General features: G+C 44.7%; 1 protein-coding gene across 1 annotated transcript; it reads right to left on the bottom strand.

Annotated features, from left to right (window-relative positions):
- Positions 1 to 1,589: 1,589 nt before the first annotated feature.
- Positions 1,590 to 27,183, bottom strand: LOC146866721 (uncharacterized). Its single transcript, XM_085600805.1, has 3 exons — positions 27,077 to 27,183; positions 25,065 to 25,641; positions 1,590 to 5,078 (listed from the first exon to the last, which is right to left on the bottom strand). The coding sequence occupies exons 2-3, from the start codon at positions 25,632 to 25,634 to the stop codon at positions 5,073 to 5,075; spliced, it is 576 nt and encodes a 191-aa protein (XP_085456931.1). The 5' UTR covers positions 25,635 to 25,641; positions 27,077 to 27,183; the 3' UTR covers positions 1,590 to 5,072.
- Between the last annotated feature and the right edge of the window lie 345 nt (positions 27,184 to 27,528).

The following is a 27,528-nucleotide window of genomic DNA, read 5'->3' as shown; positions in this document are numbered from 1 at the left end:
GGTCTATCCCTCTTCAGGTATAGCCTTACCTGCTTGAGCTGTATGCAAGCGTGTAACCTATCCACTACTTCAGCATATTCTTTCTTGGTAGCCACCACATTACGCACTACTTCCAAGTGTGCCACTTGTGTTTGCTATGTTGTGCGCCACTCTCAAGTCCAAAATGCTGACAAGTGATCTTTCGGAAACCCTAAGGATTTTGTGTCTTATCTTAGCAGTAAGTAACCTGATTGGATTGATCACCATGGTAGCAGCACTGTCTATCCTGTACTTCTGAAGGCCAACTCCACACAGGTATCAATCAAGCACCTCATCACCATTTGTTGGACCTGTAGGGCCCAGTGTGCCAGTCAACTACCTCATCATAGTTTTTGGATTGGATGGACCCCAGGTACCAGTCAACTATCAGTTATTGGATGGTCTGTTCCCTGAATTTTGAGTAGGGAATATCGTGGGACCTTAATATCATAGACACAATATCGACGGACAAAACATCGAATGGTAAGTATGTACAGATTTTCTATACCTTATTCCACATATATGTTCCTTGGTGATATACATATTGTCAAGGTACATAAATGTGGATTTAAGAATAGTAAATCTATGCTTATGCTATATGCGCTTATTTTACGGAAGTTTGTCCCTCACTATTTAGTTTGTAATAATAAGGTATCATGATATTTAATTTCTTGACATTCAGTAGCACAACCTGGTTGGACTGGCTTGTTACAAGGAAATCCCCTCTTCAGCAGCTGTGGAATTGGAAGGGGCATGTGTGCCAGTCAACCACTCCATCGCCAGCTGTTGATTGGGTGGGCCACATTTACCAATTTAATACTTCATCACCAGTTGTTGGCTTGGACAAGCCATAGGTACCAGCCAACCAACTAATTGCCAGCTGCTGGAATTGCTAGGTCACAGCTAATGTTACTTCAGCGGTACTGACAGATGAAAACAGACACAAATAATAACTGACACTAAGGCATGTGTGTATGCGTTAACAGCCTGTGCTTGAGATGACTCTCACTTTTTTTACTTTAAGCACAACTTTGCAATCCAGGTGAGTTCACTTGTGTGTTGGCAGCGGTCTTCTGGTCATACCTAAGAAGGACGCAAAACATACAATGGGGACCTTTCACATGGGTATCAATGCTCACACCTTGATTTTGGTGTGTCACACCTGTTGAAGGGCACACAAGATAGAACTTCGGAATATTGACTACAAAAATATGGTAACGTGTCAAAATGTTATTAACCAAAGTATTGATATTCAATACTTAAAAGGTAAATGACAAAAATATTGACGAACAAAATGTCATCAGTAAAACTATACTAAGGACAAAACAATATTATGGACAACAAAATATATTTTTGGGGGAAATTATTACACTTAATTATAATATCGTTTTCAAAAGTAGAGTATGCAAATTGTGTTTAAAGGAAAATAATCAATTTACTCAAATTTAATTTAGAACTATATTATTTCAGAATATACTAAATAAAGTAAAATAGAAATGATATAAGCATGTTTAACAAACATAGAAACAATTTTTGGAAACATTATATAAATGACATAAACAAAATCAAAATGAAAGCATGTTAATTTATTATACCAATTCCAATTCTACTAATAATTGGGGAAAAATAAGAAATTTCAGAAGATACATATTCACTAATTAAAAGGAAGTATCATTTTAAAAATCATATTTATTGTAGGAACTCGACTCCTAAAAAATATTGAATAAAGCACATATATAAAAGTGGTCACATTTACTCTTCCAACACCAGTCAGACAAACACTTGGAAAGTAAATACATTGGAAGGGGCCATGATTATTATGCTAGCTCATATCCAAACAAGTGGGGAAAGTAGATGTATTGAGAGTGGCATTACCGCTCTAACTCCAATCTCACAAACTCTGGAGAAACAGCATAGATTGGGAAGATTTGCTTTTCTGACTCTAATCCCACATGCATTGAGGAAAGTGTGTACATTGGAGGGGCCAGATTTACTATTCAAACTCCAACCCCACATACATTGGTGAATGTGCATATACTGGAGGGGGCAGATTTATTATCCTAATTCCTTTCCCCATAAATAAGGGAAAGGGTATTGATTAGTAATGTGATATTTTTTATTCTAATTTCAATCCCACATACATTGAGGGAAGTGAAGCTATTGGGAGTTGAGGGTCAAATTTTATTTCCACATCAGAAAAGGTAATTTATTACGTGGATTCAGATTAAATATTCTACTTTTAATCCCATAAACATTGTAGAACATGTATATATTGGTTAATTCACATACAAATTATAACTCCAATACATTCCATTTATTACAATTGTTTTGAAAAAAAACACATTTAAAATAATATACAATTCAATGCTATTATCAACCAATGTATCTAATTTATTGTTACAATTTCATTTTTCTATCGGTTTATGGGGTTCATAAATAAACTGACATCAAATCAAATATATACCATATATTTAAAAGATGCACAGAGATGCTACTAAAATATGAATGAGAATACACAGTTTTCAATTTTTTATTTATATTTTTATTTGATTTATAAATTTAAATTAATACTTAAACCCTATTTTTGTCTCTTATAGTAAATTAATTCCACAAACAATATTTTATAAACACAGTAATCTTACTTTAAACCCTGATATATATGTGTTTAAATTAAACAGCACAAATATAAAACACTATGACACAATCACCCATTAGAACCAACAACCAGGTGAAAACAACATTAAAAAAACACAAATAAATATACAAATTATTAAACCACAATACTTTATTTTATATATATTTTCAGAACAATTACATAAATTCAAATATGTATTTACGATACAAATAATACACCTAATTTTTAAGATTAATAATTTGATGTTCATTATTAAACATTACCCATTCAATTCCTTACAAGTTCCACAACCCTTTAAATAAAATAAAATCCCAAATAAAAAAATCTGAATAAATAAAAAATGTACAACACAAAGATATTTAATTTAAAAAAAATGAAACATACATAACAAATGCTATTAAAATTATTAATATTTGTAAAAACTACTCACTAATCCCAAAACACACATGAGCACAGCAATTGACATAACAAAGACAAATAAAGTAAATAACTAAATTAAAAAAATATTTATATATACAATTAAAACAATAAAAAACACAAATCCTATGATATACATTATTTTGTATTCCACACAACATGTTAGTACACTACAAAATTATTGTCAACAAGAAAAAACACTGCACGTAGCTTCAATACTATGTGTACAATATTTTAGAGGTCCTCAAAAGATGATATGATGGTTTTAGAGTCGATATTGAGTTGCTTTACCCCATGTATACATCAATTGTTTAATTTTCAAAGTTTACTTGCCATGTATTTGATATTGTTTTGTCTTGGTAAAGCCCCATGCTTCATAACTTTCAAAACATGGTATTGAATTCATACATACAAGCCCTAAACAGAACAAAACATTTCTGGATTACTGAAACTCCTTGCTACAAGCCTGCCTTTAACTGGCAATATTGCGCTGAAGTGAAATTGCTTTCAGAGCGATTACAACATTATTCTATTCCTTGCTTGGAATTACTGACGCCAAAATCCCCACAGTGCACTGAAAATTTGCCTACTCAGTAACTCCGTCTGCATCATTCTGGGGTGAAAAGCCTTAGTACAGGGCTGCTACTGGGACGGTCACTGTAAATAAATGCTGAATGATGATTTAATGCACATAACAATGGATCCCCTTCTCTCTTTTATCCACTCAATGCAATATTAATATTGTCTGAACAAGATCACAGATTACTGCCACCTCTTTTACAATATGAATATGATTTGAATTCCTGCTTCCCAACCTTAATTTGAATTTTCTTATGTATACTTTTATAAACATTTTCAGAGATACATAACAAAATGGAATACTTGTCGCCATAAACTATATTTAATTTATGTCACCCTGCTCCATAAGATCATCGCATCCACTGAATCAATTCCTTCAGCGTATTGATGGCATTGCTTTTGGATCTTTATGCATCTCACTTATCAAAGACAGACTCCCTGGTCATTTCTCGCCACAGGTCCTCAGGCATGGCTTGCACCAATGCATAGGTCTTCTGCGTCAATAGATATGTCTGGATGTTTGTGTAGAAGCGACTCATTTCTGACCACTGTTTTATACCTTGAAAAGCCAAGCTGGTGAAAAGGGTTGTTTTTTGTGTGGTGCTTGGACCAAGTCACTTTTTATGGAACAAATAAGTAAAATAAATGTGGACGATAGGTTTCGAGTATCAGTTAATGAGTTCACCCCAACATGTCTTAAATAAATATTAGGAATTATTTCAAATGCTGAAGCCCCTTGCTGATGTGCACTGCTACCAACGCCAAGAGTTCTTTCTCCAACAGACACAGCTTGCTTCTGTGACCCACCACACTCTACCTAAGGCACCCTGGGCAATGTCCGATGGTACATCAGGCTTTCCGAAAACCTCTCCAATATCCCTCTGAATTAAATCCATACCTTATAAATTCCCCTCGCTCGCCCTACCTGCTGGCTAATCTCATACACAACTTTCCCCAGCACACTTCATCTGGGGATAATGTCATCAAAGTGTAGTGTCTGACCTCGACTCTCCTTGACCATCCCAGGACTTTCCCAATACTTCAAATGATGCTCACGTTCTACCGTCGACCAACAAGAAGTTTGCGGATTTCAGTTTTCCAGATACTTAAGCACGATCCATACTGAAGCTCGGGGACCTGTACCTGTATTCATGGGGGCACATCACCTGGTGGGAAGAGGGCATGGGGCCCTGCAAGGAGCTCCAGTTGTAGTGGCGGTATCATTGATGTCCTTTTTCAGAGCTATGCCCGGGACTCCACACTGATTTGCTAGTCGCCCAGGGGCTTCATCCTCTGGTTGGCGCTTGGTCTCCTCTAGCTCATCATTGCTTGCAGCTTCCATTCCAGACACAGTGGCCTGCTGGCTTCCAAGAAATCCAGTGTAGGAAGTCCAGACCAGGATGGGCTTGAGTAATCGCAAGACCTATGACTGAGAAGAGACAAGAGAAAGTGTAGAAAGCTGAGTTACGCAAAATGGATAGCCATATCCATCTTTCCCTGAAAACAATTCTGTAAAAGTCAAGTTTGGCTTTACGGGGTGTTAACAGGGGGATAAACCTTAAAACCACATGAAATCAAAAAGTTAAGGTACTATCTTAACTTTATATGCAACCTTGCCACTCAGACTTACTCTTATCAACAATCCGCACCATCACCTTTGACAGGTGGAAATGAGAAGTAATTGAGAGCCCGAGTAAGCACGTGGGTAAGTATTTAAGAATTTGTATAATTGAATGACTAAGGAGCTGGAGTGACACTGACTGTCATATTGATGATGAAATCATTTGTGACGTACTTTGTAAGCGGCCTACTTATTTCTTGACGCAGCAGGTGCAGTGGGCCGGGCCCAGGGAGCTCAGGGTCCAGGGGACCTAAGTTATGGATGTCTTTTTCTGCTCAAAGTGGATTTCGGAGGTCCCATTCTTGTTGCTCGCATTATGGCCAAAGATACCCTTTCCATGCAACTGGAAGGTGAAAGCGTCGACCATTGAGGGCCCATCGGCTAGTTTGTTGTTATGAGGAGATATAATACATTGCAGAATACTTTTTATAGGCGCAAGACAACTTCAATTTACCTGCAACCCTGATAGGTGTCGTTTTTCACATTGTACAGGGTGGTATTAGGGAAACACCTAAGACTTTGGTGGTATTTTATGGCTGGGCTGGGGTGGGAGTTAATGTTGCGTTTGCACAGCAGGGGTTGAATGTACAGGTAAAGGCAGTACCGTCACTTTTGGATTTCACGTCATTTGCGTTTGTGCTTCACAGGGTCTCTCAATCAATGTCTTGAAGGGGGGGGGTCCCAGCGCCGGTATGGATATTGAAACAGAGTGGGAAGAACTTCACCTGTTGAGGCAGGGGGAGGGGCCCGAGCCAGCTGGCCTGGTGACATGCTTGCACTTGTAAACATGGCGCCGAGGAGGCCGCAGCCAGAGTGGTGTGGACTCCGCTGACTGGGGCAGAGCTTGTCGCTGGCCCTTGCCTTGGCGCCTGAAGTATGTACGCATTGTGGTGTTTGCTCAGTGTGTTCTTTTATGTAATGGGCCTTAGAATGTTCCTTCGGGGCATGTTGAGATACTCGACTGTGAGCTGAAGAGACAGGAGAGGCTGCTGAGCAGGGAGGCTGTCCTGGGTCCTTTTCATGGAATACATATTTCCTTTCCTGGAAGCTTCTAAGCCTTGGAGTTTTCCTTGTGTTATTCCCAACATATTACACTGCGCCATGTTCTCTATTGTGAAGAGTGTGTCAGGGCAGATGTCAGCTCTACTGGGTGCCACCTATCCTCCTTTTTGAGGGAGAAGGCGGCTCGCTGAGCTGGCAGTGGTGAGCTGGGTGTCTGGGCACCTGCTGTGAGCCAGCTGGGTTTCTGCTCAGTGGCATAACACAAAATGATGGGTTCATCTGCAGAATGTGATCAGGGGTCACCAAGTCTCCAATATTTCACCAAAAATCACTGACTTTAGGCTGATTGCGGGCTTCCAGAATGATGGGGCCCCCTGAAGGGTTGGAGGGGCTGCCATGTTTACAATGGCAAACAGGGTACCTGGGCAGCTTTCAGCAGTCCCAGACTCCCCTCACCCCCTTGTTTTACTGGTGATGGGTGACTGTGATCTTTTTACAATCAGGGAGCTGGGACGTCTGCCAACTGCCCTGGTCCTTGGTGCCCAACAATATTTGTCTCCCGGGAGAACCAGGGCAGCTTCCGGCTACTCCTTTCCTAAGGCAAAGAAGATGAAGGCACCAGGGCAGCTACCAGCCGCCCCATCGTTTTATTTAGAATCTTTCAACCCTTCCTCCGAGGGGCTGACAACATCTCACTTCACGCCTCTCCCTGGCGTAAATCACACAGGAAATTATGGAGGTCCCTTGATGCCTTTTCCTTCACATACGACTCACCGTGAAAATTATCTTAATCTCCTACAATGCAGTGCTTATAGAATGCTATGTCCTCTGTGGGACACCTGTATTGTTTTGTATTTTTTCTTATGACACATGTGAAAACTGTGTTTGATAAACCACATGTATTTCCTCCCAGTTTCACTGCGACGTCCACGGTAATGCACTTGAGTAACTTGCTGTTTTCTACTTCCTTTGTATTTCTCATAGGTTTTATTATTTGTCAGTATTCTTGTGTTCACTAACATTTTACCATTGTGTCTATCATTTTACCATTGTGTTTATTATTTATTTGTTCTTTTCTTGAAAATTCAATAAAAACGATTTGAAAAGAAAAAGAATCTTTCAACTCCCTGCCTCATCTTTTGGCAAGTTTTGAGGTTGGCTTGGTTCACAAACACTCACCCTGACCCTCTGTGTCATGAAATCACCCGCACACTTTGGCATTTCGAGAGGTGGGGCATGAAATACAGCCAATGCTTGGGCGCTGTGGAGGAGTATGCTGAGAGAAAATGGGGTAACTGTTACCCGCCCCAGTCTCTCTTCACTCCTGGGTCAGGCAGGGAGTTGTCATGGATTAATAAGCACCCCAACCAGCCTTGGGCAGGGCGGGGTGGCACATATTCCCCGTAAGTCCTGGTACAAGAGGTGAGTGTATGAAACACACACTACCATGTACCTGCCCCATGTCCACAGTGCTTAACCACCACAGTAATTGACCATTTAAAGTTGCACTGTTTTTTTAAGCTAGAACAAAATGTTAACTGGCATTACAAAAACTTGCCAAAAAGGTAGAAACACCCTAAGAAAAAGTATTTTTGTTGTTGTTTTTGAAAGCAATAGCCTCTTGTGGACCATACTGAAAGCCTACAGTTAGCTTAGAGCTTGCTATTGCTTACCCTTGGTTGGTTTTGCTTTCACTCTACTAAGCCTGCTTTCCACTCGATGGCTAGCCTTCCTCTTCTTGTGTTTGTCCATCCCCTGGAGCACAGTCTCGTAGCTGACTTGTATACTTTTACTGCTCATAGTTAGGGACCTATCGTTAGGTCTTGCCTGACCCAGCGCATGCGCTGGTCTGGCGAGGCTTATTGAGAGGGCTCCAAAAAGTGCTACCAGGCCAGCCTAGAGCTACAGCGCATGTGCGCGGGCGCCGCTTTTACCGCGATTACTTTCACTTTCGCGGCCGCACGGCCGCTTTGATGCTTGATCGCGATAGCGATCACTGTCGCGGCCGCACGGCCGCTTGGCATAGCCAATAGGTCTCGCTTTTGGGACCTTATAAGCATTTAGTTATGCAACTGTTGCATGTCTAAACACTTATAAGGTCCCAAAGGCGAGACCTATTGGCTATGCCAATGCTTGTTTTTCTTTTTCATTCAGCAGCCCATGAGAGTGCATGTGTTTTCTTGCTCTTTCCCTTGTGTAATACCTTTCTCCCTCAAGTATCCACCCCCAGTGTTCTGTGTTTCTCCCCACCCCTCGCAGTTTGGCTGAAAAAGGATAGCAACAGATATATTTTTGCCAGGGTATGACTAAAGATCTGACTTTGAAGGTTGTTTTTGTTTGAGTTCCTGCATTCCACATAGTGAACAAAAAGTGAGGCCTAAGCACACAAGCTGGGGGGGGGGGGGGGCAGCTCCAGCACTCACCTAACTAGCACTTGAGGCAGAAGGTGTAATAAGCATGACTGAAAAGGAGATGTCTCTTCTCTTGGAGACCCATAAATCTACTCCCAAGACTACTGTAGAGTACCAAATGGCCGGTGCACGTTTCAGTTGTGAGTCCTGTTGAAAGTTAATTGGTAAGCCTTTGCCTTTAAACATCCTTATTCTTTTTTAATGCAAGTCAGTTTTTCCAGAGTGTAAAGTATTTCATAAAGAAAGTATGTATTCATAAAGATTGAAAATATTGTATTTGTGTGTACTTTCGCCATACCTTAAGATATGTAGTTGTTTTTCTCCAGTATTTTGAAAAGTTTTTTTCTATCACCTTTTTAAACAACGCTTTGTAAACAAGCTCTGGCAAAGCGAATAGCTTGGCAGCCTCATTATCAAGGTACAGCGTATTTGTTTTTCGGTTCTTGGTGTAAATCCACTGTACTTTTAAAGATATTTGCATTACAAAAAAGTGTTGGGCTGACTTTGAAGGATTAACACCAATTCAAGATCAAATTTTGATTCCAAATAAAATATAATTGGCTCAAATAACTGGCTTTCCTGTGCTTCTGGTGGTTTTGAACGCACACAATCTGATTGGCTGTCAGAGTTGTCCTTACACACTGCAAGCGGTTTTCAGACTTCTCTAGGAAATCATGCCACATCCAAGGCAGCTGAAAAATGCTCTTTATTTGACAAAATAAATATGTAAATTTGGACGCTAAATTCGAGAATGCCAGTCTAGTCCCTGAACGTGTTTGAGAATCACATAAAATGTTGGAGGAGGACCCTACAAAACTCAACAGATGCTGGAAGGTAAAGGACCTATGCTTGGTGCTTGTGCCAGGAGACCATTGTTGGCTTCAAAGCAAAGGGCCTGCAGGACAAGGCTGCAGACAACAGTGTGTCCCTCAAGCTGTAACTCACAACTGAAGGCCACGCACAATGAGCTCTGAAGTCAAGGGGAGTGGGGACATGCCCTGGAACAGGAGGCTGCTGTGCATGGCCGAACGCTTTGGGCAAAGGGTTCTGGAAGTTTCTGGAACGGGGGCAGTGCACAGCTAAAGACCACCGCTTCTGGCCAAAGCTACTGTATGCAACTGAATGCCGTGCAAAATTAGCTCTGTGGCGGGAAACATCGTTTACAACGCGGGGATTACATCGCGATGCCATTACATCACGGTTTTTACAACGCAAGTCGTTACAACGACTTGCGCTAGATGGTGCTCTAGGACAAGGAATAGTATAATTTACTATCCAACACCTTCCCTACTGTACGTAGACTGGAGTTGGAATAGTAAATTATACTACTCCTAAATCCATCGCCCTCCAACGCAAGTCGTTGTAACGACTTGCGTTGTAAAAACCGCAATGTAATGTACTGCGATGTAAATGTATGCGTTGTAACATCATACATCCTCTTTGGCTAATGGAAGCAGAAGAAAGTAGTAGTCACAGGCCACACCCTGTGGTAAGAGCCTGCTGTTCATGGCCAAATTAGATCCAGCTCTAACTGTACATGTTGTGGGTGCTCTTCGCAGCTGGAGACTATGACCTGCCTCCAAGGCGTGTGCAGATGACTAGAGGTCATGCGCAGCAAGCTCTTTGACAACAGTGATCAGATGCAGGGCATGACCGCACGACAACCTGTGCAGTGTGAGACTGCAGCACACTGCCAAAAGCCGTAATACGCTCATAAGTATTCACAAACTGCAATTCAGAGAATGTCATATACGTGATAGAATGTCCATGCAAAATGCGATATGTTGGTATGACAACCAGAAAAGTAAAAATACGTATCATGGAACATAGAAGTAATATTCGCTGTCAGAAAACCAACACCAAGTTCACCACACACTATCTGGAAAAACATCATTCGGTGGATGACATATTTTGGACGGTGTTGGATAAACTCAATATTCACTACATCACAGGAGATATTAGGAAACTTCCTTACACCCATATTCTCAGTACCTGACAATGGAATGCACTACAGGCCCCAGAATGCATATGTTCATGTGGATAGGTTTGATATGAATCCAATTCCCCATAAGAGAAAAGTCAAGGTGCAGAGTTTCACTCCTCCAGACTGAGGAAGGATTGTATGTCCCCCTACCCTGTTTGCGTATATACATCTTTCTTTACATGAATGCTTATGAGCGTATTACCATGAAGTAAGAAGTGACCACAGAAATCATTTTACATCCTGGGATGTGATGATTACCTCGAATACAGCTTCAGAGGCAAAGTTAGGTATGCCCGTTAAAATTTTGGAAAATATTAAGTATTCACATATTTTAGAGACACCCCGTGAATCAGTGATGCAGGATGCAACAGGAACTTGGATTATGCCTGTGGAAAGGATATCAGGTCATTTCCACAATAAGCACATATAAGGATATTTGTGCAAAAGCCAGTGAACTTCTTCAGGTGCATTTTAAGGTGGAAACACATACACAGAATTAGAGTGTGTCGTGAAGTCACCTTTTTGCACTTAGTGGGGCGAATCGAGTGGCTATAGACACACGCGCACCATTCCAACATAGCGTGGTAAAAAAGCCTGACAAAGACTAGGAAACATAATCAACGCTGCAAGTCTCTCCGGTCACGTGGAGGGGCTCCCCCACATGACTGGAATAGCTCCGATAACTAGAGGAGCCGCAGCATGAAACCGCTAGCTACACGGCGCGCGGAGAGCATTGCCGAGGCAGCGGTCTCTCCTTGAAGAAGTAAGGGGTCGGGTCAGGGCCATTTACCTCAATACACCCTTGCGGCCACATAGAGGTGCATGCTGCTTTTGCAAAAACAAGATCAGCTGTTTAAATCAGAGTTTATAGCGAGTGAGAGACCAAATTGTGAGAACAGTTATTCTTGGAGGTGGGGGCAGCCCTTTTCAAATTGTTCCCACGAGAACAGGGGACGCGGTTTAAAAACTAAACTAATGAGTTCAGAATTAGAATATAATTTTCTAAAAGTAGGAATAAGAGCAAATGCTAAAGAACTAACGCTTCATTGTCTTCTAATCTGTACACTGTGACTACAGGGAGCCGCTCCCACTCTCACGCCATTTCGAGCGCTAATAACAATGAAACTTGATAATTGGCTCATGCTAATAAGGACACGATAATAACTGCTTCACCACAATTGTGAGTACCTTTTTGAAGGCCCATGCAAGTTGCAATAGATAGGCATGACCACAAGATCTGTGAAGACCAGAATAAATTAGCAAAGGAGCACAATTAGATGCCGCCAACCCGCAACTAAATTGACCAGCCGCTATATCGAAAAAATCATACTCACAATGATTTGAAATGGCTAGTTCATAAAAATCTCCTTGAGGGCCAAAATTTTAAAGAAAGACTTCTGAACAGGGAACAGCAAAGGGTGTTCAGACTACGCACAAACACAAGGGGGCTCAATGACAAAATACTGTGGTAACTACTGTTAATAAAATAAGTCCATCAAAGGCAGTGACAATAACAACGCATACGACCCCCATAAATGTCCAGGAAGACCGGGCTACTAACTCTTATTACTAGTGAATTAACTCCCTGAGTAGATGTGCTATTGTGAGCACATTTAACCCATTCATGAATTTTATGGTCCCTCGCCTCCCCTGTAACCGTACTAGATCTCTGGTCACTCCCTCTACAAATACTACTAAAAAGATGGAATCTACTTAGGACTATCAGAACTTCCTACACCATAGAGATCGATGTAACATGGGTATTTTTCAGGTTATAGGATACAATACTATTAAAATGCTAACTAGGATCACCCAACAGCTTGGGTGGGGAAACTGTTAAGATGCGCCTGGGAGGTATCCGTTGCCAACCAATGTGGTTCCAGAAACATCACAACATTCCAAGATGGTGCCTGCAGTAGGAGTCACTACTGCATCACTTACATTGTGCCGCACCCATGCCACACGTTGCCATATGTCATCCCTGTGATGACTCCGCAAAGTTGGGCCCATAAATTGAACCATGCAGAGATCGCGAAAGCGGGTAGGAGTTATTCAAGCCTCTCAACAAACAGCAGCAAGTAATTGGGGGATTTGTACTCCAAACTGGGACTGATCCCTTCACTCACAAATCCTACATTTAAAGATAATACTATCCTTGAGTTTAACACGTTTCTTCTCACCATTATTACCTATCCCAAAGACGTGACTGAATGAAGAGCGCAGCTACGAGATTCCCTAAGGGGCCCAAAAACATAGACCCAATAGGTATGAGCATATAAAGCATGGCTTAAAACGTTATCCCCATTTAAGTATCACCATTTAAATGTGCTGTGATCACACACATCGCATGTTTTTGTTTTTAAATTATTGACAGGACATGTCACAAATGAGTGACATATTCTACTATTGCCAAATGTCGATATATGTATTTTACATGCTGTTCTGTCTGCTCTTTTATTTACCGGTCACACCCACACCAAAAACTCCTATGTGGGAGCAAAACCTTTTGGTGTAGATGTGTAAATTGCACATTACACTGACACTAACTCACTAAAACATAAGAACCCAACATAGTAGATTAGGGTATTCTTTCTTTGGTCCTGATGAATTGCCATAAACCCGTCAAGGGCGAGTAAGGCATGAAACATGTCGACCTTTTGCTAGAACCACTGGCTCCTTTTTATGGTCAGCTGGTTCACATCAATTTTTAACCTTGGCATTGAAAATATATTAAAATAAATCTTCACTGAGATGGTTGCCCATAGCCAATTTATCACACTACTTATCAGTGTATAGCTTTCCTTAACAATTCTAGAAAAGGGCACCAAATATACCATGGATAACACCAGTCATAAAGATCAAAGAAGATCTCGGTAAAGAGCCCCTACTTGGGGCCCGCTAGGTATTACAGCTCCCACCCAGTGAGGAGCATAGCCCGATGATGAAGCATGCCACCTTGAAGAGTGAGGGCGTCTGCATTCTAAATGGGATCCCCACTGACCACAGAACTTCCACTGCTTCTAACTTAGATCTGGTGGAGCAGCGGAACAACACACACATTTGATTTTTGTAATTGCATTTTCAAGAAGCTAGAGGAAAAGGGCCGGACTGGACTTTGATGACAAATATTGGAAAGATGTTCTAAGAAGGTCAAGCAAGGTTGCTAAAAACCTGCAGGGATCAGAAACTTTATTGAAGATATTGTGTAGAGGGTCTCTTACCCTGGCCCGAATTCATGTGACATATAGCAATAGGTGGACGCAGAAAAGATGGGCAAGATTTCCCATACACTTTACCAAGACCCACAAGTCCACGGCTTCTGGGACTTGGTTAAGTCAGGAGGGGACTGAAAAAGAAGTAGCTCTTCTGCTGATGGCAAAGCAAGTGCACACAGACAGGATCTCGGGCCACTTTAACTGATACCACAGGGTAAGGTGTCTCCTGACAAAAGAGAAAATAACATCATCTGTGTGGAGTCCAACTTTCCTCTTCCTATCACACAGCTTAAAAGAACTGACCTACCCCAGAACATTGAGGGTCCTGAATATGCTGCTTGATGCTCTAATGGGGAAAGCTCCACTAACTGGATTCTTAGATGGTCCTGGCTTCAAAGGTTCGGGAGAGGCTTACTAAAATTGATGGAGAAAAGGTAGTATCCTCCTGCGTGTATAACCATGTCCCTGGGAACAGTGTTGGAAGGAAGTGATATAGTGAGGGAAAGAAACAAGGGGTGAGTTTTCTTGTTGATGTTGGTTTTGACTCTTTTCCTTGAAAATCTCAATAAAAAGGTACAGACAATTAACAGTATGGGAGCTGAGACCCTCAGGATTGAAGTTTAGGTCTAGACCAGAGGTCTTTAAACAGGGAGGCGCACCCTGCTGTCGGTCCATAGCTGTATTTGCAGGACAGGCGCAAATGCCTCTGTAATTACTTGTTAATTAAGGCATCCTAGAGTACGACTGGCACATTTTCACACTGTTTTCCTTTCCATGAAGCAGTCGAAGTGCAAAACTATGGAAACTGTAGTACCAAGTGCCATAGAGCAAGGCCGGTGAAACTAGAGACGGGGTCAAAGACTTGGCTGAAAACGAAATAGTCTGCATTTTGTTGTATTGTTTACCTTCAGTTAACTACATATAAAGTAACAGGCACACACCTTAAATAAAAAAAATTCCAACTAAGCTAACTGATGGAAAATATAATCTTATAAAACCTCATTTGGCTAATGTGATCACTACTTATGTCTGTATGCATGGCCAGAAAGTCACAAAATGAAAGCTCGGATGGTGCAGCGAGGAATAGTGTCTTGTTTATTTATAGTTCTACGACGTCTGAGCCTGTGGCAGAAAGCACTGTGAATAAGTAATAATTTTAAAATTGTATTACACAGTATAAAATAGGCTGCGGCAAAATGATGTAGTGTTTAAGATACATCTTGTGCTTTTAAAGGGGACCAGAGCATACATGCTGTACTGATTTCATTTTGGGCTGCAGAACAAATTAAAGCAGAGCAAACAACTTGATTTGGTCGTCAGAGAGATGGGAGGGAGAGGTTGGCATGAAATGGCAGAGGCCATATTGGTAGCAAAGGGCAGAGGAGACCGCCTGCTTCGCAAAGCATGCAGCTATCATTAGTGAAGCAGGTGCAGTTGCATTGAGGCCCAGGAGTGCAAGGGGCCCCCAGCACTCCAATTATGGGAAGTTGTGTTTCTAGTCAATTCTGTTTTTGTTTGATGAATTTATAAGTCTCACATTTAGTGTGGATTATGAGCTACAGCAGAGCACCCCTGAAAGGATGTCATAATCCCTGCCCCCATGCAACCAGTTCATCTCTGCCCACTCCACCAATTCTTGTCGTAAAGTTTTGGAGGGAGGCCTGGCTTGAAAACATTTTGCTTATGGCGGCTCAGTGCAAAAGAGTTTGAAAAACTCTGGTCTGGACCGAAGGCCCTGCCCTCCAGTCACACCACCCTGGTCTTGGCCAAAGTCCACTTGGGGTTCAATGCGAGACCTACAGAAGACGGACCTCGCATGCATATGAAGCTGACTGACGTAGAAGTGGGCTCCGTGCTCAGTCGTCTCTAACAATCAATATGAGGTCATGAGCACTGCAGTAAGGGCAGGAATGATTGCATTGCTCTCCATAGCTGGCAAATTCCATTAGCTTTAGGCTGTATATTGTAACTATAATATCCACTTTACTGTACATATTTATATAGAAGTGATGAGAAATCACTGTATATCATCTGTTGCAAAGTCATCCTGTGCCCTGGGCACCCCCAACTTTTTGCTGACTGGAACTGGTGGATGACTCTGACTGACCCTGGGCTCTGCCTAACCAGGCCCAGGGCCAGTGCCAAGCTGAAAGGAACACATTAGATTTATATATAATATGGCAGGGGATTGAAACTACCGAGAGGTCCCCAGTATCCTGGGGCACGGCAGTTTAGAGGCCAGCAGCTTTTCTGCACTTGCATGTGTGCTCTGCTGAAGCCTGAGGTCAGTTTAAAACCAGCCCTGGTTGCCAGGACTGCTTTTAAAAAGTAAAGAGCTGCTCAAATTCCACTTTGATGCTAGAAAACCTGGTTAAGGAAGATCTGCAATATTTCTGCAGATTCAGAACCCCTAAAGTCTCCCTTAGTTGCACAGGGGGTGGGGTCCTGTAGAGATTAGGGAAATACTTATAAAATATGTTTTTATAAGCCCTGGTGCTAGAAAACTGACCCAAGTCATTTTCCCCATTGCAAACCCCATGGCCCATAGGTTAACATGGTAGGAAGTTATTGATTAATAAATATTGAGAGGAGAGGACTAACCGGACCATTCAAAGACTTCCCAGAATGGTAGTAGTAAATCCAACAATATTATATTGTTGAATTTCTGCTAACGTGTACATACAAGAAGTTATAAGACTTTCTTGTTTGTAGTCCAAATTCAGCCTTCCAGTGGTCTGCCCTGATTGGTCAGAGATAAGTGGATTAGCCAGGCTGCTTTGGAGAGGTGATAAAGAACCACTCTGCTGGGAGGGCAGTGTGCTGGTGTATAGGTATGCCAGGCCAGGAGGTGGAGTCGTAAACTCTGCTCTTCAAAGGCAGAGGGGAGGCCTGGGTTTCAGTTTCACTTTGACACTCTTGACCCAGAGTCAGGGCTAGGCTTAAGGAAGGTATGTGCAGATGGTAGGGGGAGAGTCCATGGAAATAAGCCATCCCAGGGGGTGTGTTTAGCCAGCTCTTACCTCCTTGCTGGAAAATCAGTGATTATGGATTTGGAAGAAAGATGCACTCTGGGACAACATAATGCCACACTCTACCGGATGTGGTCATAACTATGAGGAGTTACCCTGCTTTCATTGGTCAGAAGTGACCTGTGGCTTGACGCAGAGAATTTTGAATAAGTATCCGAGAGGGGCAGAGCCCTCCAGATCTGCTGCTTGAAACTTACTTGAAGCAAGACGTGCCCTGCTGCGAAGTTCTGCTGTGCAAAGACTTCTAAGGCCTGACCTCTGAAAACTGCGCCATCTGAAAACTGCAGCCCTGTGGATTACCTTGCTACAAAAGGACTAAGAAGTAGACTCCCTGCAAGCTACAGGTTAACAGAGCTCACCTGGACATCCCCATAAAGAATTCCCAGCCTGGAGAACCGGTGGATTTGAAAGGGTTTTGTTCAAGTGGATTGCGGAATTGAAGTTTCACACTTTCAAGGACCCTCTTGGAGATTCCAGAACCTTGGACTGTGTATTGGATACTTTGGGACCCGCAAGCAGAACTTCAGGAAGGAGTTCTAACTGGACCTAGCCTGCTGGAGAAGGCTACACAGTGGTGAGACATTCTCCAGAACCGCTTCTAAAGGTGTGTCCCTGTCAGAGAAAACGAAATGACTAAAAGGGGAACTGTTGGTTTCTAAGCACTAGAAAGTGACTAATCTTTAAAAATGCATAACTCTGGTTCCCTACAGGGGATTTTTTTCGTTTTGATGTCATTTAAAAGATAAAAATATTACATATTTTTATAAATTGGTGTTGGATTTTTATTTTGTGTTGTGTCTTAATTATTTACTGAAATGGTGTTTTTGAATGCTTTACATACCTGTCTTTGAAGTTAAGCCTGTCTGCTCGCAACCACGTTACCAAGGGTTGAGCATGGGAATAATTGTCTAAGACCTATGCTGGGTCCTATCATGTGTTAGTGGCCTTATTGCCAGTGGCAGACCTACATTTGCCCCTACCAATAACCCACCTTCCAACATTTGGTGCTCAGCGGTGTGAATGTGGACTTGCATTTAAAAAGTACACCTTTCAGTGAATGATTTAAGATAATAAAAATCCTCTGAATTGCCTTAGAACAAAACTTTTGAGTTTGATTTTTGGGATTTGGACTAAACTGTTTTTAATCCATTGTTTTGATTTTTCCAAATTGTTTTAAGTCTGTTGTGCCTAGTTTTTTGTGACCCAAAACTAGGGAACCATGGAGCTGGACCTGGCTAAAGTGTCCCAGTTCGCAGTGGGTGGTCTTAGGGTACAGTGTAGGCTTAGGGGGCTGCCTGCTTCCAACAAGATTAAGACGACAGCGTTGCTTAAGTCCCTAATGGCCTGGGCTGGGGTAGCTGAGGAGACGCAAGGGGGGTGGGAGGATGTTCCCCCAACCTCACCCGAGAGAGGGGTGAGGATGAGACCTCTCCCATTGTGACTAGTGTTAGCCAGGTGAATGAAGGTGGTGGTGGGAGTGGGGAAGGGTCCCTTACTCAGGTACCACTACTGTCCCTTGCAGAGAGACAGCTTCAGGCTCAATTAGAGCTGATTGCCTTGGAGAAGGAGAAATTCGAACTGGCTAACAGAAGATGGGAGAGAGAGGAGGAGAAGAGGAATGGTGGCAGCGAAAGTGAAGAGGATGTTGAGATGTCCAGGGGTGGTAGATTTGAACCTAAACTTCCCAAGGGCATAGTACCCAAGTACACTGAGGGGGATGACATTGACAAGTGGCTAGCAGCTTTTGAGAGGGCCCTTAAAATGAGTAGGGTCCACTCTAGGCATTGGGGTGCACTCCTGTGGGAGTTGATTCTAGTAGCTGGGAGGGATAGGCTCCTGACCCTGAAGGGAGAGGATGCAGAATCATACCAGCAGATGAAGGCATGCTTAGTCAAGAGATTTGGTCTGACTCCAGAGCAGTACAGGGTGAAGTTTAGAGGCACCCAGAAATTGAGTGCAAAGTCTTGGGTAGACTTTGTGGACATTTCAGTGAAGGCACTGGAAGGCTGGATTGTTGGTAACACAGTTGGCTCATATGAGGGATTGTATAATTTGTTTTTGAAAGAACATATTTTGACTCATTGCGCCGAAGAGAAGTTACGCCAGTATCTAGTGGACTCCAAGCTGACAGACCCCAGAGAGCTGGGAGAAGCAGCTGATGAGTGGGTGAGAACCCGGGTTTCCATTCAGCACCAGGGGGGTGACCAGAAGAAAGGAGGACAGGTCCCTCCCCAGGGGAAAGCCCAGGGAAAGAAAGGTCAAAACCAAGAGTCCTTCAAAGACCCACAAAAACCTGCACAAGGGGGGGCCCCGGACCAACCCAAATTCAAAGGGAGGGGGTATCAGGGAAAGAATGGTAGGTTCTTTGATCCCTCAAAGGTGGGTAAGTGCTTTGACTGTAACCAGCCAGGGCACAAACAGGGAGATGTTGTCTGCGCCAAGAAGCTCCCCCCTAAGGGGCCATCCACAGGGATTGCCAGTGTCAGTGTAGGGGTGGAGAGTGGTGCCCCAGAGAGGGGTAGTCAGGTGGTGGAAGCAACCTTAGTGTCCCTGGGTGGGGTGAATATTGCAACCCTTGCTGCCTTACCTCCAAACATGGACAAGTACAGGCAGAGGCCTAAAGTGAATGGGGCTGAGGTTGAGGCTATCAGAGACACTGGGGCTAGTGTAACTATGGTCCTGGATGAACTGGTGCCTCCAGAGCGGTTATTACCTAGTGAGTTTCACCAGGTGACATATGCAGACAGCACTACCAAACTCCATCCTATGGCTGTGGTGGATTTGGAATGGGGAGGTGTGACAGGCCCTATGAAGGTAGCTGTGTCAAAGGTGCTCCCAGTCCAGTGTTTACTGGGGAATGATCTTGAAGCCTCTGTGTGGTCAGAGGTGGAGAGAGGACTCCATATGAAAATATTGGAGCTCCCTGAGTGGGTATGTGCTGTGACTAGGTCACAGACTAGCCAGAAGGGAGGGGCTGGACACTTGGACCCTGGAACAAAGGGCCAAGCATCCAAGGACAAGGGCACTGGGCCTGGTGAGCCAGCCCAGGGAACTCCAGAGGGGCAGGAAGAATCTAACCCTGATGGGGAGGATCTGACCTCTGAGGGAGGGACTCCATCCCTGCCAGATCTGTCAGATTTGGCAGAACTGACAGGAGCAGGTGGACCCTCCAGAGAGGAGTTCAGTCAGGGACAGCGTGACTGTCCCACCCTTGAGAGCTTGAGGCGGATTGCTTCTAAGCAAGAGGAGGGGGATGACAGTGGGTTTCACAAACTCTACTGGGAAGATGGACTGCTTTATACTGAGGCCAGAAACCTCAAGGAGGGGGTCACCAGGAGGTTGGTGGTGCCACAGAAGTACAGAGAGTTCATCCTGACTTTAAGTCATGATATCCCCTTGGCAGGACATTTGGGACAGACAAAGACATGGAACCGGTTGGTGAACCATTTCTACTGGCCCCTTATGTCTGAAAAGGTAAAAGAGTTTTGCAGCTCCTGTGTCACCTGTCAGGCCAGTGGCAAGGCAGGGGGCAAGACAAAGGCTCCCCTAATACCACTGCCAGTTGTTGGGGTTCCTTTTGAAAGGGTGGGGATGGACATTGTTGGTCCCCTGGACCCACCTACTGCATCAGGGAATAGGTATATCTTAGTGGTAGTTGACCACGCCACTAGATACCCTGAAGCCATACCTCTTAGAACCATTGATGCTCCTGCTGTGGCTAGAGCACTGCTTGGTGTGTTCATCAGAGTGGGTTTTCCAAAAGAGGTGGTGTCAGATAGGGGCACGAACTTCCTGTCCAGCTATCTGACTGCTATGTGGGATGAGTGTGGTGTCAACTACAAGTTCACCACCCCCTATCACCCACAAGGAAATGGTCTTGTTGAGAGATTCAACAAAACCCTGAAGGGCATGATAAATGGGTTGTCAGAGAAACTCAGGAGGCGATGGGATGTTCTCCTCCCATGCTTACTGTTTGCCTCCAGGGAGGTGCCACACAAAGGGGTTGGCTTCAGTCCCTTTGAGTTGGTGTTTGGACACCCTGTGAGGGGGCCATTGAGCCTGCTAAGAGAGTCTTTAGAGAAGCCTCTTAAGGAAGCAAAGGACAATGTGCTTGATTATGTGCTAGGCCTGAGATCTAGAATGGCAGAGTACATGTACAAGGCAAACAGGAAACTGGAGGCCAGCCAGGAGCTCATGAAGCACTGGTATGATCAAAAGGCTACTATGCCTGAGTATACTCCAGGACAGTTGGTGTGGGTGTTGGAGCCTGTGGCTCCCAGGGCCCTCCATAACAAGTGGAGTGGGCCCTATCCAATCTTAGAAAAGAAGGGTGAGGTTACTTATTTGGTTGACCTTGGCACCCCCAGGAACCCTCACAGGGTCCTGCATGTGAATAGATTGAAACCCCACCATGACAGGGCAGACATGACCATGTTACTGGTCACTGATGAGGGTGTGGAGGAGGAAACTGAGCCTGTGCCCAACCTCCTCTCCACTAATGTGCAAGATGGGTCAGTGGAGGGAGTTGTACTCTCTCCCAAATTGACAGACCAGCAGCACAGAGACTGTAAGCAGGTGCTGGAGCAGTTTGCTGGCCTATTCTCGTTGACCCCAGGCATCACTGAATGGTGTGTGCACCACATTGACACTGGTGACAGCCTACCTGTCAAAAATAAACTGTATAGGTTGTCTGATCATGTCAGAGCCAGCATTAAAGCTGAGGTTGCTAAGATGCTGGAACTGGGGGTAATTGAACCGTCTGAGAGTCAATGGGCCAGTCCAGTGGTGCTGGTACCTAAACCTAATCCTCAGGGGGGACCCAAGGAGTTAAGGTTCTGTGTGGACTACAGAGGTTTGAATGCAGTTACAAAGACTGATGCTCACCCTATACCTAGAGATGATGAGCTCATTGATAGGTTAGGGGCTGCTAAGTACCTGAGTACTTTTGATTGGACTTCAGGTTACTGGCAGATTGCCCTCACCGTGGAGCAAAGGAGTGGTCAGCATTCTACACACCAGAGGGACATTATCAGTTCAAGGTAATGCCCTTTGGATTAAAGAATGCACCTGCCACCTTCCAAAGGTTGGTGAACAGGGTCTTGTCTGGGTTGGAACAGTTCAATGCAGGTTACCTGGATGATATAGTTGTATACAGTTCTACCTGGGGGGATCACGTAAACCACCTAAGGGAAGTGCTTCAGGCCATGCAGCAAGCAGGCCTGACTATTAAGGCAAGCAAGTGCCAAATAGGGCAGAGTTCTGTGGTGTACCTGGGCCACCTGGTAGGTGGGGGCCATGTACAGCCTCTCCAAGCTAAAATCCAAACTATTTTGGATTGGACAGCTCCTGTTACCCAGACTCAGGTCAGGGCATTCCTTGGACTGACAGGGTACTATAGAAGGTTTGTTCAAAATGACGGGACCATTGTGGGGCCCCTAACAGAACTGACTTCTAAAAAGAGGCCCAAAAAGGTGATTTGGACCCCAGAGTGTCAGAAGGCTTTTGACACTCTGAAAGCTGCTATGTGTTCAGCACCAGTGTTACTGGCCCCTGACTATACAAAAGAATTTGTAGTTCAGACAGATGCTTCAGAGCAAGGGATTGGGGAAGTGTTGTCACAGCTAAATGAAGGGGCCTTGATCAGCCAGTTGCCTTTATTAGTAGGAGGCTTCTTCCCAGAGAGCAGAGGTGGAGTGCCATAGAGAGAGAGGCTTTTGCTGTGGTGTGGTCACTGAAAAAGTTCAGACCCTATTTGTTTGGGACTCACTTTCGTGTTCCAACTGACCACAGACCTCTTAGGTGGCTCATGCAGATGAGAGGGGAGAATCCCAAGCTGTTAAGGTGGTCCATTTCCCTACAGGGAATGGACTTTACAGTGGAACACAGACCTGGGGTTGCCCATGCAAATGCAGATGGACTTTCCAGGTTTTTCCACTTAGCTGAGGAGGACTACCAGGGTGTAGGTTAGTAACCCATCACCTTTCGTTTGGGGGGGGCTATGTTGCAAAGTCATCCTGTGCCCTGGGCACCCCCAACTTTTTGCTGACTGGAACTGGTAGTAACTGATTCTGACTGACCCTGGGCTCTGCCTAACCAGGCCCAGGGTCAGTGCCAAGCTGAAAGGAACACATTAGATTTATATATAATATGGCAGGGGATTGAAACTACCGAGAGGTCCCCAGTATCCTGGGGCACGGCAGTTTAGAGGCCAGCAGCTTTTCTGCACTTGCATGTGTGCTCTGCTGAAGCCTGAGGTCAGTTTAAAACCAGCCCTGGTTGCCAGGACTGCTTTCAAAAAGTAAAGAGCTGCTCAAATTCGACTTTGATGCTAGAAAACCTGGTTAAGGAAGATCTGCAATATTTCTGCAGATTCAGAACCCCTAAAGTCTCCCTTAGTTGCACGGGGGTGGGAGTCCTGTAGAGATTAGGGAAATACTTATAAAATATGTTTTTATAAGCCCTGGTGCTAGAAAACTGACCCAAGTCATTTTCCCCATTGCAAACCCCATGGCCCATAGGTTAACATGGTAGGAAGTTATTGATTAATAAATATTGAGAGGAGAGGACTAGCCAGACCATTCAAAGACTTCCCAGAATGGTAGTAGTAAATCCAACAATATTATATTGTTGAATTTCTGCAAACGTGTACATACAAGAAGTTATAAGACTTTCTTGTTTGTAGTCCAAATGCAGCCTTCCAGTGGTCTGCCCTGATTGGTCAGAGATAAGTGGATTAGCCAGGCTGCTTTGAAGAGGTGATAAAGAACCACTCTGCTGGGAGGGCAGTGTGCTGGTCTATAGGTATGCCAGGCCAGGAGGTGGAGTCGTTAACTATGCTCTTCAAAGGCAGAGGGGAGGCCTGGGTTTCAGTTTCACTTTGACACTCTTGACCCAGAGTCAGGGCTAGGCTTAAGGAAGGTATGTGCAGATGGTAGGGGGAGAGTCCATGGAAATAAGCCATCCCAGGGGGTGTGTTTAGCCAGCTCTTACCTCCTTGCTGGAAAATCAGCCATTATGGATTTGGAAGAAAGATGCACTCTGGGACAACATAATGCCACACTCTACCGGATGTGGTCATAACTATGAGGAGTTACCCTGCTTTCATTGGTCAGAAGTGACCTGTGGCTTGACCCAGAGAATTTTGAATAAGTATCCGAGAGGGGCAGAGCCCTCCAGATCTGCTGCTTGAAACTTACTTGAAGCAAGACGTGCCCTGCTGCGAAGTTCTGCTGTGCAAAGACTTCTAAGGCCTGACCTCTGAAAACTGCGCCATCTGAAAACTGCAGCCCTGTAGATTACCTTGCTACAAAAGGACTAAGAAGTAGACTCCCTGCAAGCTACAGGTTAACAGAGCTCACCTGGACATCCCAACAAAGAATCCCCAGCCTGGAGAACCGGTGGATTTGAAAGGGTTTTGTTCAAGTGGATTGCGGAATTGAAGTTTCACACTTTCAAGGACCCTCTTGGAGATTCCAGAACCTTGGACTGTGTATTGGATACTTTGGGACCCGCAAGCAGAACTTCAGGAAGGAGTTTTAACTGGACCTAGCCTGCTGGAGAAGGCTACACAGTGGTGAGACATTCTCCAGAACCGCTTCTAAAGGTGTGTCCCTGTCACAGAAAACGAAATGACTAAAAGGGGCACTGTTGGTTTCTAAGCACTAGAAAGTGACTAATCTTTAAAAATTCATAACTCTGGTTCCCTACAGGGGATTTTTTTCGTTTTGGTGTCATTTAAAAGATAAAAATATTACATATTTTTATAAATTGGTGTTGGATTTTTATTTTGTGTTGTGTTTTAATTATTTACTGAAATGGTGTTTTTGAATGCTTTACATACCTGTCTTTGAAGTTAAGCCTGTCTGCTCGCAGCCACGTTACCAAGGGTTGAGCATGGGAATAATTTTCTAAGACCTATGCTGGGTCTTATCATGTGTTAGTGGCCTTATTGCCAGTGGCAGACCTACATTTGCCCCTACCAATAATCCACCTTCCAACATCATCCATGTAACTTCACTTCACCCCATGAGTGACTCCATTTCACTGCAACCCCCGTGCTTCCAGACTAGTCTAAACTCACTGTCCCGTTGTCCTCAGAGTCTCTCCTACCTCTTACCAAGAAACCCCCTGGCTCTTCCTCTCATCCTTCTCACCTCTGTTTCAAACACTGCCGGGGCGGCTTCCAAACCCTCTCCCGGGCTCAGTCCATTCTCTCTTTCTGCCTCCCCAGAGGCCCTCCAGTTCTTGAGCTTGATCAGCACCTCCCGGACCTCTGCTTCCAGAGCCCCCAGGGTGATGTCCTTGACCGGCACCGAGCTTTCTCTGGCTTCCTCCTCCTGTGAAACTGGTGTCCCCTGGTTCTTCAGTGACTCCAGCTCCTTCCGCAGCTCTTGCACTTCCTGTGTAAGGTCCGCCACCTCCTGCTTGAGACCTCGGGCCTCCTTCTTGGCCCGGTGCCGCTCAGCATTGGCCCGGGCCCAACGCTCCTTCCACTTGCTTGCACACTCGGCCCACCAGTGCAAAGTCTTCTCCATGTTCGTGGCCAGGAGCTTGGCCTCAGCAAGCTCTCGCCGGCAGCGCTCATGGTCGCGCGGGACGGGACTTTCGGGAGGCGGCGAGGAGGGCTGCCCACTGGGCCGCGCAGTATCCAAACCCGACAGGCTAGGAGGCTGCTTGCTTCGCCCACTCCTTTGGGTGTCCCAGTGGCGGCTTTTGATGCTCATGGCAGATCTGGAAGAGACATGTGAGGCCATTAGGTTTCCAGAAGCGAGCCGTTGAGGTCACCACATGATCAGGTCACACTGGTCGACGGTGTATGGATCTGAGAGACAATATGCGTCTCGAATGTGCGGAATATGACTATCAGAGTGGCTATTATCTACAGCATGAGACTGCTATGGGCAATCTAGCGCCATTATGGGCTGTCTACTGACACTAGAGACAGTGTGAGGACATCATAGGCCCATTTAGAGTGCTAGACTCAGAGTGTACACACAAACTGAGCTCAGAGTACTATATAGTACCTGGAAGAAGTATGAGCAGTGATATAAATAATATATAGCACCTTAGAGTATTATTTTTTAGTCTTCGAGTGACATATGCAGTCTGAGTGCACTATTTGGCGCCTGTGATATTACCTTAGGCCTTAGTGTACTGTATGGAGCCTAAAGGTATCATACGCCGTCTGTAAGAAGTGGAGACGGTCTGGGTGTGCTGTAGGCGGTCTGGGTGCACAGAGACAGCTGTACAGACCTACAAACAGTATCCAGAAGCTGGAAGACACAGAGCACTGTAACCCCTCCCAGAAGCAGAAGCAGCAGACAGCCTGAGAGCCCTAGAGAGTCTGTGGGCGCTTCAGGGACTGTGAGGATACTCGGCACTGCACACACCCAGAATACTACACACCGTCCAGGAGATAACTGGCATACTATAGGACTCCTGGGCCATATATCATATGTGAGAGCTATACAGACGGCACTACAGAGAGTACCTTTCGGCCAGGCTCATGCTGTACAAATGCTACATACATAAAACATACACAGATGCATACCTGCATACATACAAACACACACATACACACAAACATGCATACATACAAACACACATATACAAACACACATACCAGCGTACATACAAACACGCAAACATGCATACATACAAACACACATACACACAAACATTCATACATACATTGAAACTGAGACTTCTGCTGATAGCCCGGCTTACCAGAGACAGCCTGAGACGGAAACAGGCAACTGAGAGCATTACGGACAACATGAGAACACTCTAGACAGCCCTCGAGTACTATACACAGTGACACCCATAGCCTGCACGAGAGTCCCGTAAACAACTAGAACACCAGAGAAAGTCTCAGGGCACTGCAGGCGCTGTCGGTGTGCCCTACACTGAGGCAGCTCTGACCTACAGCAGATACCCCCTTGCAGAATAGACTGTTGAGTGCTCAAAAGCGCTGTGAGCGGGATTACCGCGCCCCCCCCCCCCCCCCCCCCCCCAACCCTCTCGGGCTCCCCTGCACCTGACGCATTAACGCCCACTGGCCTCTCACTCTCGCGCAACCTACCGTCGGGAGAGGGCGGGTCTGCTAGACTTGACACATGCTTTTTATTTTCACAAAATGCGTTAAAGGTTAAGAAGTCTTCCTTACCTGGGAATGTCAAGGAAAGAGAGAGAAAGAGGAGCCGGAACAAGTGCAGTCGGACAGGTTTATCACAGGACTGAGGACAAACACCACACCCGCAGCTTGCACCACCCCCACCTGTGTACAGAGTTCAGTAGTGAGCACCGCCTACCAATGGAAAGCAGAACTCAAACACCACCCTACAGTGGCGCCGAGGAGAGGACAGGCAAACCGCCACCCCACCGCACGAGTGTAATACGTGAGCAGCACAACACAGTGCACCGAGGGAGAACAGCAGCACCTAATGGGGCAAGGAAAACAGCCCCCCCCCCCCCCCCAAGTCTAACGCACAAGGAACATAGAGCACAGCACCCTCAGATATATGCGCAGGCAAACGTGCACCAAGGAACTAACACTGCACACGTGCAATGAGAAAAGAACAGCACCGAAAATGTGTAATGAGGGGTGCACACTATTCC

Source organism: Triturus cristatus, chromosome 1_2 (assembly GCF_964204655.1).
Source record: "Triturus cristatus chromosome 1_2, aTriCri1.1, whole genome shotgun sequence".
Classification (NCBI taxonomy): domain Eukaryota; kingdom Metazoa; phylum Chordata; class Amphibia; order Caudata; family Salamandridae; genus Triturus; species Triturus cristatus.
Note: the sequence above shows the minus strand (reverse complement) of the source record. Positions and strands in the feature narration are given on the sequence as shown.